The sequence below is a fragment of the Stylophora pistillata genome, chromosome 2 (assembly GCF_964205215.1).
Source record: "Stylophora pistillata chromosome 2, jaStyPist1.2, whole genome shotgun sequence".
NCBI classification, from domain to species: Eukaryota; Metazoa; Cnidaria; class Anthozoa; order Scleractinia; family Pocilloporidae; genus Stylophora; species Stylophora pistillata.
In genome coordinates this window covers 6,918,032-6,932,083 of record NC_142520.1, presented here as the reverse complement: position 1 = coordinate 6,932,083, position 14,052 = coordinate 6,918,032, and the positions used below count along the sequence as shown (strand labels likewise).

Sequence of the window (14,052 nt, the reverse complement as noted above, 5' to 3'; positions counted from 1 at the left end):
CTAATAGAAAATGTTTTCGTATTAAAAAAACCTGTTTCAGACCCCAAGGTTTTTTTGAAAATTTTAAAGTCAATATTCTGGAAAAAAAGAGATAAAGATGATCTTAGAATAATGACCGTGCAGTAAGCACATCTTGACTGAATAAAAGTTCGGTTCTGTCCTCGTGTACCGGTTCACAAGAACCGATACAAAAGACCAAACAATACACAATAGCTAACCAACGACTCCTAAACAAAGAAAGAACAATGGTAATTCCCTTGTGAACCGGTACACCAGGACAGAACCAAAAGTTCCCATGGGGAATTCTTAGAGCTTCATCAATGTTTCCTGTCGAGCAAACTCAAACAAGTTCAAATGATTTCGGGGCAAAAATATCGGAAATGCTTCAAAGCCATGTTCACCTTGCATTTGTATAATGGTTAGGCGCACTGCTTCAACTGGCCAGAGGGTGTGTTATTTCGAAACCTTGCTATTTTGAGAAATAGACGTATTTTTCCGTGTTTTCCTCGGTTGAAATTATTCCTGACAAATACACGCGAATCTACAACAATACAAACATGTTTACATACTCACACTTAACCAGACCTATCGACCTCGAATAAAAAAAAAAAATAGGTTTTGGACAACCATTAACAGCCAAGCTGAATCGCATGGACTAAAACTCGAAACAGGAAAACGAAAAGAAACAAGCGAAACCACCGAAGCGACCAAACGGGAGGATCGAAATAAGCGAACGAAACGACAAAAAAAAAAAACTATCAGGACGACCGAAAAATATACAAAACACAGTCATTAATTAAATGAATACGCAAGGGTGTCAGGCGTCAATCGTCATATTCGTCTCCTTTCGTTTATGGTCAACTCTTGATCTACCTTGCAAGGCAATTAAATTATCTCTCGACTGCCATCGGCTTGGCGTGAAGGGTTATGGGAACCCTGAAAAATTATTTCAATGTATCAACAAAGTTGAAATGGTACATTGGCCACCGTTACGATTATAAAAGCTGACGTTTCGAGCGTTAGCTCTTCGTCATTCGCTTCGTCATTACCCCCACCGACGCAGCCCCAAACAGTTTCTTTAGAAACTATCAGCCTTTACCTAAGAAAAATTAGTTCATCAAAAATCACGAATGTGGATCGATGTTGTCAATGAATACTTTTATCTGTTTCTTCCTCTCCTTTCCATATATGCTTTGGTATTCGATATGGCTAGCGTTTCGTCCAGAAAACTACATAGAAGTGTCAAATAGTAGTTTCAACTACTCGCATGGGGGAAGAACAAATAAAGTTTCGTGAGATAGCCGTAATGTTTGAAGGCCTTAAAATGCGAGAGAATATTTGATGTGAAATATTTATTTTCCGCGACATTTCAACCTCTACGTTTGTCGATCGTTGTAGTGGTTTTATTTTGGTCAGAACGGTCGTTTCGTTTTGTTTGTTTCGTCTTGGTCCTTACGGTCCTTTCGTTGTGGTCGTTTCGCTTTTTCTGTTTTGGTCGTTTCGCTTGTTTCGATTCGGTCGCTTACCAGTTGAATTGGTGGAATCAGGGCGCCTTATACCTGTAACCTGTGGGTATCACTTTTACAATAAATACTTCGACTTAATTTACTAAATACCCTTTTGCTTTTCTTTACGATATGATGAAAGATAAAAGCGAAAATGAACCGAAATGTTTCAAAGATTAGTGTCTCATACCCTAATAAGACAACTGTGATTTTATTCATACTACTGACAGCAGAATATGTAATCTTATTTAGAGGCAACTGAGTATAACAAATGCATGATATGACATTTACTAACATCTTACTAGATTGTAGTTTCCCTTGAAGGGCAATCATATCTATCGCACGAATTGAACTAACCATTATGTAGCGGACTGACTACCCTTAAATGTAACAATGAATCATAACAACCGGCCTCCAAAATATTTCATTAGGATAAACTAACCCACTTTCCTGAAGAAATGTGCGTGTTGTTGACACATACGATGGGCTAAAATTAAAGTACTTGTTTTCCATCTAAAGAAGCTGCCTGCATCTATTTAAGAGCCTAGACAACGTTAATGGCTGATGACTCTAGAAAACTGGTCTAATTAGGGTTAGACACGTTGACACAAATATCAATAATACCCTTTTCTAAAGAGTTTGTATGTCGTTAACACCTTTGATAAGCTAGAGGTACTCGTTTTCCATCAAGAGAAGCTATTAGCATCTAGTTGAAAACTTAGACAACGCTAAAGGCGGATAACTCTAGAAAGCTGGCTTAATATGGATTAGACTATCTGACGCAATTTTCAGTAACAACTGCCGCTCTACAAACATTTAATCCAATTCTCAACCTCTCCTGATCCCGTTTCTTAAGTTAATTGTTTTTTCAGTTCATATTAATGATAAGGCCCCAGTTCAACTGCCCTCGCATCTCCAACATCACTCAGATTAGCCTGTGAGCTCTTCTTTGTGGAGTTTTCTTTGCTAACAGATGGAAAAACAGTGTTGACTTTTCTGTTGAATCGCTCTTTAATCTGCAGAGAGAGAAACAACTTAAACAAACGAAAACATCCAAACACACACACGTACAAACACATAGAAATTCAAGTTTGAAAGTCTTATTACCCACATGTTTTCTTCTTACATTAAACTTACCTGGCTGTTTCGCAGACAGTGAAGGGAAAAAATCAGGAAACCCTTAAATAAGAAAAAGATTTTTAAGATTAATCTCTTATTTCCTTACTATATGCGATTGTGATTTTTTTTCTTTGTCAAATATCTCAGAGCTAGTGCTATGACGTAAATAAAATCTTTAACTACGAGAATGACGCGGAAAATTTGTTTATTTTCTTTTTAATTTTATGCTCTCCTGTAATATTTACAAATACTGGAGCTACATTATAAACTCAGTTGATGAAAACACGTTATCTCTATACATTATATAGACACTCCATATGGATAATTTTATTAATGAACAAAGAGGATGAAGCACCCACCTGAGTAGAGTTGAGGATAGTAAAAATGTAAGCGAAAGCTTTGTGTAACGGCGATAAAAGACCAAATAGCCACGTGACACCCAGCAGGGGAATCATCACCGCGCATGCTCTTATGCTAAGTCTAAAGGACGGGAAAATTTTAAGACATGGTGTTCTTAAACGTTTATTAACTGCATCTCTTCCTCAAAAGTATTTCTGGTCATCAGAAATCATCATGCTTTACTAATTAATTAACAAATGAGGAGGTTAGGCAAATATAATTAAAAGGATGATTAAAAAATTTGATAAGATTCTGTTGCAATTTCTGGCAGAAAAAGTATTTCTTTTTATCCTAATTTTGAAGATCTTTCTCACCGTATTTGCTGAGTTTGCTTATCTCCTGTTGGCTGCATTTTGGTCATCTCCCTTATGACTCGAATGAGTATCAAAATGTTGACCTTAGAGGGGAAGGATATGAATATAAAATTGTATTGAAGTATGTCTGTTGGGCACATCAAACGTTAAACTAGAATCCCAAAGAATAATGTCAAAAGAAAGTGATCCAAACGTTAAACTAAAATCCCAAATAATAATGTCAAAAGAAAGTGATCCAAATCAGGAACTTACAACTTCAACCGTAATCACAAATGTGACAAATATCCAAATCAAGCTGTTAGCTGAGGACATCCAACAACTACAGAAACAAAGAGAAACAAAAAGAGAGACAGAGAGAAAAAAATAGGTACTACTGGATTTCAATTTCACAATATTCCCGATCACTTTTTTTAACCGAAGGTAACATCCGTACAATGAAAGAGACTCTAAGTTGAAGGCTGGCTTACAGGGACAAAGGTTATAGGTACGATATAGAGGGCACATTAATGCACTTAACGAAAAAAGGGTGAGAAAAGGCGAAATAAAGCGAATTGAGCCTCAAAACTTTAACGACTGAGATGGACAAAAGGAGAAGTGAATAGAAAAGAACTTTAAAAAAGCATTTTCCAAAAAAGAAGAGCAGTGAAAGCAAAATTTCCTTCTTACTATTTATCACTGGTATAGCTCAGCATTCTTTTTTTTCCAGCAGAGATGCTCAATGAAATGGCTACCATAACGACTGGAAAGCCTATAACGACATTATAAACCAAATACAGTGATTCAAAATGATGCACGAGTCAATAAAATGATTCACAACAATGTATGATAAAGGCCCTAGCAAACGGCTTCAACATCCATTCGATTTTGTTAAACGCTGTTGAAAGGTTCTTGAATGATGTTGAACGGTGTGTTGGGCAAACGGTTTGAACATTTCATTCAACAAAACTTAGCGAGTGGCCTGGTAATTAGCTTCAGGCCCCTGCTCTTTGCACGCCTGAGACACATGGAAAGGCGTCGTTTTGAAATGAAACAATAGATCGCTCGTACGGTTTACAACAAAGTTCGCTCGTTATTAGCGGTTTCTGTAGCTTTTGAAATTTTGAATGATGAGGATAGAAAACCCCGAAGGAGAAAGACAAGACAATGGATCGGAACAACATCGTGAAGGAATTAACGATCGAAGACACAGCGGAATATGAAAAGTGCGGGACCAAATGACTTCAACTCCGCGTTAACATTCCGAACATACCAGAGAACAATAGAAATGTTGATCTGATGTTAGAGCAAAGTTTAAAGGCTTTTAAACTCTTTCAACATCGATTCAACATCGTTTCGACACGTTTCAACATGGTGGAAAGAGGTTTCAACATGGTGGAAAGAGGGTGGCTAATGCTTTCAACACTGTCATTCAAAAAGATCGAAAGGATGTTGAAGCAAATGTTGAAGCCATTTCCTAGGGCCTTAAGTTCAATTTTAAAAGCAAAATACCCCATGAGATGACGTGATACATGTGCATCTTGGTGTTGATGTTATAAACTTTTACAACAAACAGGTAGAGATAAATTCCCTCCACCAGCATCCAGCAGAAAGCAGCCATCAAGAAATATTGCATTAGAGCTGCCACTGTGACACAAACAGCCTGCAAAAAAGAAAAAATAAACACAAATAAACAAAGGGAAGACAAGAACTGCAACTGCTATGTTGCTTTCGATAATGAATGATTTGAATTTACTCAACGAATGGTGAGAAACCGCCAACCTTGTTCTCCGTGGCGTTTATTCCAGCGAGGAAGATGATTTGTCCAGCTCCGAGAGACACCGCGAGATTTAAGCGTATTTGAGAAAGAGGTTGACGAACATCTCTGATAAAATTAAAAGATTTGTAAGGTACATTGTAACGAAAGAAAGCCTGAAGGAAAGCAAGAGAGTTTAGTTAAAACACACCAATAGCAAAGCCAAGTAAAACTAATCCGTAATTATTAGACTGATGCCCTTTCTCTTCTCTTTATTGATGTAAATGTAAAGTGCACAAGATAAAACGAACATTAGGGCGACTGAAGGTAGAAGAACTTGGACATTCGCTGATAACGAGTGATGCCCAAAATATACTGTTCGAAGTAAGAAAATCTCATCTATTCTTTGTATGAACACTAAGCATGCGTTGCTCTTGTTGATATGAAACATCTTCAAAGACATTTTATACCTTACTTTCATGATTGTTCTGTAACAGTACTTACGTGAGGAAAGAATACAGAATAACTGTCGAGAGCATTCCGATGATAGAGAGACTGAGTCCTACGTATGTGATGATCTCCAGAATTGCTATGTCCTTCTCGGAGAGCTGCGTCAAGAGAAAAAAAAAGGTGATAAATTGATTGAATTGAGCACACGGACCTACTTCTTGGAAGAAAATTAATAAAAGAAACCTACTTTTATGCCACCGCTGAAGTCAACTAAGACGGCAAAATGAGTCAAATGATTGCAGCCACAAACTGTTTCTTCAGAATTGTTATTCCGAGGCTCCACATGACAACCCTCCTCTGAAAACCCGTCTGGACTAAAAAAAACTAATATTGCATCATTGAAAATACGAATAATGATTTCAAGTAGAAAAACAAATTCTGTGAGGACTCAAACATCACTCACATTGTTTTGGTATTTCTTAGCAAAAAGCCATCAGCTTCCTCCCAGTGATATACAACGATGACAAGGTATACTTTAGAGGCAGATGAAACATTTTGCAAGAAAGATCTAGACTCTCGAAATGCCCTAATATCCCATCAGTTGTGAAAAAAACAACAACAAATCAAAACAAAAGCAAAAAAAAACCAAAGGAACGAAACAAATAACAAGGAAAAACAATAAAAGCTCGCACAGTTTCTACGAGGTATTCCTTTGGAACCCAGCAGTTGGATTATAAGATTTTGGACAGTGCAATATTTTGTCTGGTAAGAGAGAACTGGTGGTTCACACTTCACCTCAGATTAGCTAATCGTCAAGAATCATTACCGATAATGTAATCTGAAATTCAGGACTACCTTCATCGCAAATGGGCGTTTGACGAATAATTTTCTATTTTTATACTCAGTCATGAACTGAAAAAGAATAGAGAGTTCTAAAGTATTTTGTACCTCTTTTTGGAGCCACTCCAAAACATACAATATTTTTCTCCGTCAACGACCTGAAGATAAATGTTATACGTATTACTTGTAAATCGACCCAATAAAACACAGTTTTACGGAGGTTATCTTTTGGTGTCCATGCAGTTACCTTTAGGTTTCTGAACTTCAAGATGGCATTTCGTTGCAATTTTTCAGGTTTGGGATCCATGGCTACCGTTATTATCCTACTGTTAACATACCTGTAGAGAAAAAATGTTGTGAAAATTAACGGGTTTAATAATAGCTCAGAATGCTATCAAGCTATGCAAAACAAAGCACGAATTAACTCCATAATGAAATATTTTTTCTTCATGATTATATAATGAGAATGAAATTTTACTTCTCCTTTTTCGACCTAACCGTTCAAAAACTGTCTTAATGTGTTAAAAAATGGACTTAGGTCACATCCACTTTATGGAAAATAAACTTATTGTAGTCAGATTAAAGAAGTGCGAAACTAGAAATAAGACCGGTACCGTTTATTATGCTTCCCCTAAATTTTATTAGTTTAATTTCCTACGACATAGCCCATCACTCATTCCATTCAAGTTAAGTATGAATCAGTTCTCAAATGATTAATTGTTTACTGTCACCTTGAATGGCCAGTTTCATTCCCGATTGACTTTCCTCCCAGCAATAACTCATGGAGATCCTTGTAGACGCACCCAACAACCACTGACCCTAAACGGTGAAAAATCAGCCAATGTAAAAATGCCCTTGTAGCCCCGTAAGGGTTAGGCCAGTTATATACGTACTCCAAATCACTAGCCGGGCACGAGTGATTTGTAAACTTTTCAAATATTCCTCCAATATGCATCGTAAGTGGTTCAGCACGCTGGTTAACAAATCGAAATCTAGGTCTATTGTTTGTGTAAGAAATATACTTCAGTTTTCTCTGGGTTTCCCGGTGCAAAAAGTAATAGGTTTTTGACCCATCAGAGAGTTCGTAGCTTCTAAGCTGTTCTATTTCATAAATTTACAAAAAATACGCTGTTAATAAAAATAAATCTAAACTCTAAAAAACACAGGAGAGCACCCAGTTTGAATTTGCTATTGATAAACCAAATCTTTAAGCGTATCAAAAGTATTAAGATACATGTAAGATGCAAATAAAATCAAAACAAAATGCTACTTTCTGATTTACAGGTAAATATGAGTTGAACACAAACCATTCTCAGAAAAATCTTCAGATGAAATATTAATACTAGCTTGCCATTCTTCTTCGTTGAGGAAAAAGCCAGTCGCATTTTGGCGGTAGCCTCTTTGAATACCCATAACTATCGGAAGAAGAAGAAGATCAGCTGTAGCATATCTAGATCTTTCTTTTAATAATAATAATAATAATAATAATAATAATAACTATTATTATTATTATTATCATTATTATTCGTATGATGCACGATCCTCGCAGTAGAGAGCGCTATTTATGCAATAGCGAATATCAGACCTGAAAAAAATCAGTGCTGTACGGGACTCGAACCACTGACCTGTGCGATACTAGTGCAGCGCTCTACCTATTGAGCTAACAAGCCAACTAGGAGCAGGCCGTTAAGTTGATTCGTAATAAAGCCGTGATAATAAATCAGATACAATGAATATATGAAGTTCAAATATTTATTACGAATCAACTTAACTGCCTGCTCCTAGTTGGCTTGTTAGCTCAATTGGTAGAGCGCTGCACTAGTATCGCAGAGGTCAGTGGTTCGAATCCCGTGCAGGCCTGATTTTTTTTAGGTCTGATTTTCGCTTTTCCATAAATAGCGCTCTCTACTGCGAGGATCGTGCATCATACGTATCTACAACCACAGTTCAAAATATATGAACTTCATATATTCATTGTATCATTATTATTACTGTTATCATTACTATCAATAACGGTAAAATTTTTAGGTAGATTGGCAGTACTACACTGCGATTCGTTAAAAGAGACTCTGATTTGACCCAATGCAATTAAAATATACTATTGAATCCTATTGATATCATTAAAATATATAAAATATCAAGGGCATGAAATACTCAAACAGCAGAGAATGGGAAATACCTATTAACAGAGAGAATATTACTTTCCTTCAACGGAAATTTCATCCCTCAGTCTTGCAATTACTTGTATCAGCCAGAGAAAACAGAGACCGACAAGTTTAATGCGCTTAATATTACTTCTGTGGGCCTTTCAGAACGTCCCTTGTATTCATTTATTTAGGCTAAACAATAGATTGACCATTGAGCCGGTCAATTTGTCAGATACTCATTTAATAATCATGAAATTATAGAGAACGACAAAGGGAGGACGTGTTTTTAACTCACCCATTTTTTGGCTTATGATCTTCGCGGATGGCTTCGTTCTGCTCAAATGGTGTTTACCATAATTTAGAGCAAACTCCTCGAAGGCGATTGCCACTTCAAAAATGGATTTTCGTCTTTTTTCATCTTCTCTATTAAGTAGTTGACCTCTGTGGGGTTTTATGATGTTCAGAAAACGATCAGTGAAGACTTCAAATACGCGCATAGCTTCCTATAATGCCAAGAGATTGAATATGTTTAATTATATAAAACGAAGGTTTGGATAAGGGATTGCCACCCCTGAGAAAAGCCGCAATGGTAAGGAGTTTAGAGGTATTGCATAGTTTTGTAGGTGTATCTAACATCGCTAATCAGTTTCTGATACTTCACACGCTTTTTACGTTACTCTTTAGCGTTCATGAATTTTCTAGAAGAGGAGGAAAACCAAAACACGAAAAGAAAAACCGAAAATGAGTTGGCCTTGGTCAAGGCATTTCCTGCGGCTGAAAGCAAAAACCTGTCACCTGGAAGATTTATGATGTTTATATAACGGACAAAATGAGACATGGTTGATCTTTTTTACTAACCATTTAGCCAATTAATTCACTGAATTGTGCGTTGATGTGGAAGTTCTCTTCCTGCTTTTAAGTAGCTATCGAGTCCAGCATTCAGGGAGAAATTACATTTCTATCCGTGGCGATTTATCTCTATTCATCTGTGTTACTTTGATTTTTTCTACTTTACCATCCAAAATGTCAACGTAAGGAGATAGAAAAAACACATCTTAAGAATTCTTAAAGGCAAAAGAGCTTGTAATTAGGATTACTTCCAATTTGGACTGAGTGGAACCTATAGGCGAGGTAAGAGTAAATTTCAGCTGAGACTTACAAACTCGATTTAAAAAAAATTAACAGATTATACTTGACTTTTTTCACCGCCGTTCTTACATATAAGGGACTACTATTCCTTAGAAAAGGTATCCATATCTGGCACACTTTATTTCGAAGATTTTCTCCTTGACATGAATACTTATAAAGCTTTCCAACTACTTTAGTCACCTCTCTAAATATCGCGCATGCCATATTACTAAGTATCGATAAGGAATTAGCATGTTCATACCTTCAAAGAACTGTTTCTCTTGACATCTATCGTACTCAATTTAGAAACAGAATCATTTGCCTGTAGCAAAGAAAGAGAGGCGAACTTTGTGATGAGATTCCTCCACGTAAATGAATGTGAAATTTGCCTCGCCTCCAACTCGTGGCTTCGTAGCTAGTACCTGGGAGACACAGGTTCGAATCCTGTCGAAGCCTAAATTGCTAAATGCTAAACAGCATGATAGTGGTAGATACAAGGGTAAGAAAAATTACAATACACACCAGATTCTCAATTTCTTCTGATGTCGATGACGGAGATGTCTTAGTTGGCGATGGTGCTGACGAAGACGACCATGGTGACGGTGAGGATGGCGATAGCGCTGCTGCTGCCGATAATGATGAGGATGACGGTGATGAGGATGATGATGTCGATGAAGACAAAAAAAAAATGATAATAGGGAATTTAAGCAAACCACGACGGCGACGGCAACGAGAATGTGGAAAAACAATAGATCTAATTGGCAGAACAATAACCCGGCACGTGAGTTTTAAAACTTTGTACATTTCTTAGCCGTCCTTTACAAAACAACAACGTGAAATCACCAAAATTTGCATTTTCTGCGAACCGAAACCGCGGTGGCAAATTATTTTAATTTACATTTGGAACTAAACGCTACTTTTGAGCTACAGTTGAGCTAACCGCCTCCCGGTTAGCTCAATTGGTAGAGCGCCGGACTGTTGTGCGGGAGGTCGTGAGCTCAGATCCAGCCGGACCAACACTCAGGGTCTTTAATTAACTGAGAAGAAAGTGCTGCCTTTGTAATAATATTTGAAAATGGTTAGACTTTCTAGTGTTCTCGGATAGGGACGATAAATAGAGGTCCCGTCTCCTGCAGGGTTGGGGTAGGAGACGTTAATTTCCCACACACGAGATTACTGTGTGATGGAGGTCCTCCCCGGGGTGTGATGGGTGGGTAAAAAAGTGGTTAGGTGTCAATTGGAACGAAAGTTCTGTTCCTTTCTCCTACCATTCCTGTGGCGAATTAATTAAACTTCAACTTCAACTTAAACTTTTATGCGTTATGTTGAGTCTGAGGTCTGGCGCCCTATGAGACGGTAAACACATGCAGTCATTTTCTAAATTCTAACTAAAAGTAGAAACTTATTATTTAATCGACGTCTTCCGTGGCGTTGCCGTCGTGACTGCTTAAGTTCCCTATTGGTGAGAGAAAGGAAGGTGACGATGTTTTTAAAGGAGCTACATGTTGAAATAAAATTCTAGTGTTACAATGAAATTTAATTAAACTGAGATTGTAAAGCTACGATAAGGCGCGAGGAATTCGAAAAACAAGATATTGGGATATTGTATTTCATGCATAATATATCAAGTAATCAATCATGGTACAAAAAACAAAAAACCTTTCAGAATTGATTTTGTTAATGGTACTCACGGTAAGCCTGGGAATTTTCTGTTCCCTGCACTGTCGAACTTTGAGTTGTGAAAACTTGAATTGCTGTAGGCGTGGTATATGTAATAACATTTGATGGGTATATATCGGAAGTGGTGCATTGGTGTTTGGGACATTTGGTGCACGTGCGGAGTGTACCTTCGCCACAGCAGATATGAAAGGTTCCCAATGACATGAAACGTTTACAGCATGGACCAGTTCCGTAACAATTTAGCTTATTCTGAATTATTGCCTGAGCTCTAGTCCTGTGACATGTGGTGACGTCGCATGTCTGTGCACAGTGACCTGCGTTACAATACATATCACAAACGTTTGAACCTGCCTTGCAATGCTGTGTACAATTTCCCCCGCTGCATTCCAGACTACTGCGAGGCTGATGGATGTCACCAATTCTTAGTTTTATAAACACCTAATACTTCACAGCACCTTTCTAGAGAGACAAACTTTGTCACCCTGTATTTCATCTGCACGACAATATACCATTAACAAAGATTGTTTGCTTTCTTTTGTTTTGGTTTGGTTTGCTTTAGTTTCAAGAATATGCAGCATTTAGCTCATTAATGCACTTGGGTTCATTACCATGATAAATTATGTTTTTTCGTCAAGCTCAGAGACATCCGATATTCCCTCTTTGCAGATGGCCGTTCAATGGTAAGAGCGACTACAAGTTGTCATAACTACGCCATGTGGGATAGGCATCGAGGAATACTTTATCTTATTCTTGAGTATAAGGAATATTTCCAAACAACGTCGTTGGTTTGTCCCTTAATAATTCAACTGAATGCATGGAAAATACAACAGTGGTAATGTAAATATTTAAGATTAAGATGAAAAGTGGAAAGGACATAAAGGAACCCAACAGACCCTTCTCATAGAAGACTTAAAATGTTGTTAGTTATGCTACTATCTTCTGTAATTTGCCAGAAGTAATAGCTGGGAGAGCTTAGTGTTATCCTCCCATTAGCTTGTCCCAGAATTTGCATATCTTTAAATTTAAAATCTGGCTAAAAATTACAGCATCGTTATTTGCATGTTGGCGCGAGTTAAGTCGGGTTTTTAGTCTGTAGATTAATGTGCTTGCTTAACTCGCTCCTTGAAGTAAATCGCTTGAAATGCTATTTTCATTTTATTCCTGGCTTTCTTATAGAAGCTGATGAGGTCGGCTTTAACAAAAGGCATCCTAATCTAGAGCCATTCTAAGCTCTAGCGGTCTCAGTTTCCGCTTTATTACTTTTTTTCCAAGATTATACTGAGACCCATAGATTCTACTCCTAGGGGTATATTTGTAAGACACAATCTACGAAATTAAATCTTCTAAGAAGAATGTTGGTACTCACTCAACAGAGTTATTGATAACAGGAGTGTTCCCCAAATTTTACAATCAGCCATGATCATTTTTTCATCGATGTGGGGGTCAGGTTTTTTTTCAGCATCACACTCAACCAAAGGCAAACTTTTTACAAATTAGTATTAGCTGTAAATCAGCTCAAAATTCCCTTCCTAGCGTTGTAATTGTGAGGTTGTGGGCGTCCTCTATTTAGAGATAGTCTAAAAATCTGTCTTTCGTCGTGTTGTTTTGTGCCACAGCCAGTAGCTTATTGCTGGCATGTTATGCGGGTAATTGACTGTCATTCAAATTATTGACGTCGGGTCTTTCCCTCCAAATTTAGTCACAATAAGTACTTTACACCTGTTTTGAACTACAGTACAGACATAACACGTATGGAATAAGCAGATCAAGAAACTGTTTCATTGCAATTCTCATAACTCTTTCAATAGGCTAGCATGAGATAAACAATAACAAGGCGTAAAAATATTATTTTTGCAAGTATATAGTTCTAGGCTAAGGATATTAGCTAAGCATCGACGGAAGGCATTTATTTTAATTTCAATACCAGTTACTAATTGGACTCTTAATCATTTAGCGAGTCAACGACGATCAGCTTTGTCTCTTCAGAGTGCTAGCGTCAAACGTGTCGCCTCGAGACAATTACAGCTCAGTTTGAAACGGGTCTGCTATAGAAGCTTTTCTTTTATCAATATTGATACCCACCAGGTGGTGCAGAGATGTAGATGACCCCTGTTTATGCCATGCACCACACGACGCATATAATTCTTTTTTTCTTTCACTAGGTATGAGGGTTCTTTATTTTCACTACATTAACGTTTCGTTTCCGTTTCCTCATTCACAATGACGAATAGTCAATGCTATACTTTGTGAATCAGATTCACGCAGAATATGGTGGACAGCAATAATCAATTTGTTTTGTTTAAGCACGCACATCTTATAATTCACAATACTTTCCTGATTAGCTTTTTCCTCCATTATTGACGGTTTGGTATCTACTAGCATATACGAAATGCTTCGTAATCAACCGCCTGTTTCAGACTACCCTTAGGGTTTCTCAAAATTTTCAGGAAAATACATTCTGGAAAAAAAAGGAAAGAAAAATTAACTTAAAGTAATGACGGAGCAGTTTGAACAATTTTGTGAAACAAAGATTGCCATCGTGAATTCAGAAAGCTCTATCGATCTTCCTATGGTTTTTTACAAGTAAAGAATTGATGAAAGCGATTTCCTTTATAAAAACCTTCGAAACACCGATATTTTTTTTTCGCGCGTGATCACATAATAAAATGCCGTTTTGCATTAAGGATGCAGTACTTGGCCTTCGAGGGTAGTTTCTTTCAATTTCCTTCTCTTTTTTA

General features: G+C 37.3%; 1 protein-coding gene across 3 annotated transcripts; it reads right to left on the bottom strand.

Annotated features, from left to right (window-relative positions):
- Positions 1 to 1,670: 1,670 nt before the first annotated feature.
- On the bottom strand, positions 1,671 to 12,978 carry LOC148736883 (adhesion G protein-coupled receptor D1-like). 3 transcript variants are annotated; one of them, XM_088747817.1, is made up of 20 exons: positions 12,681 to 12,978; positions 11,326 to 11,628; positions 10,157 to 10,260; positions 9,897 to 9,956; positions 8,802 to 9,009; positions 7,667 to 7,774; positions 7,091 to 7,178; positions 6,607 to 6,697; positions 6,468 to 6,517; positions 5,983 to 6,105; positions 5,767 to 5,893; positions 5,574 to 5,677; positions 5,096 to 5,198; positions 4,826 to 4,976; positions 4,004 to 4,085; positions 3,590 to 3,656; positions 3,338 to 3,420; positions 2,984 to 3,104; positions 2,643 to 2,684; positions 1,671 to 2,521 (listed from the first exon to the last, which is right to left on the bottom strand). In XM_088747817.1, the coding sequence occupies exons 1-20, from the start codon at positions 12,736 to 12,738 to the stop codon at positions 2,384 to 2,386; spliced, it is 2,211 nt and encodes a 736-aa protein (XP_088603943.1). In that variant the 5' UTR covers positions 12,739 to 12,978; the 3' UTR covers positions 1,671 to 2,383. The 3 variants fall into 3 exon arrangements, with proteins under 3 accessions (XP_088603943.1, XP_088603944.1, XP_088603945.1); XM_088747818.1 differs by having other exon boundaries at positions 10,157 to 10,257; XM_088747819.1 differs by lacking the exon at positions 12,681 to 12,978 and having other exon boundaries at positions 10,157 to 11,090; positions 11,326 to 11,464.
- Between the last annotated feature and the right edge of the window lie 1,074 nt (positions 12,979 to 14,052).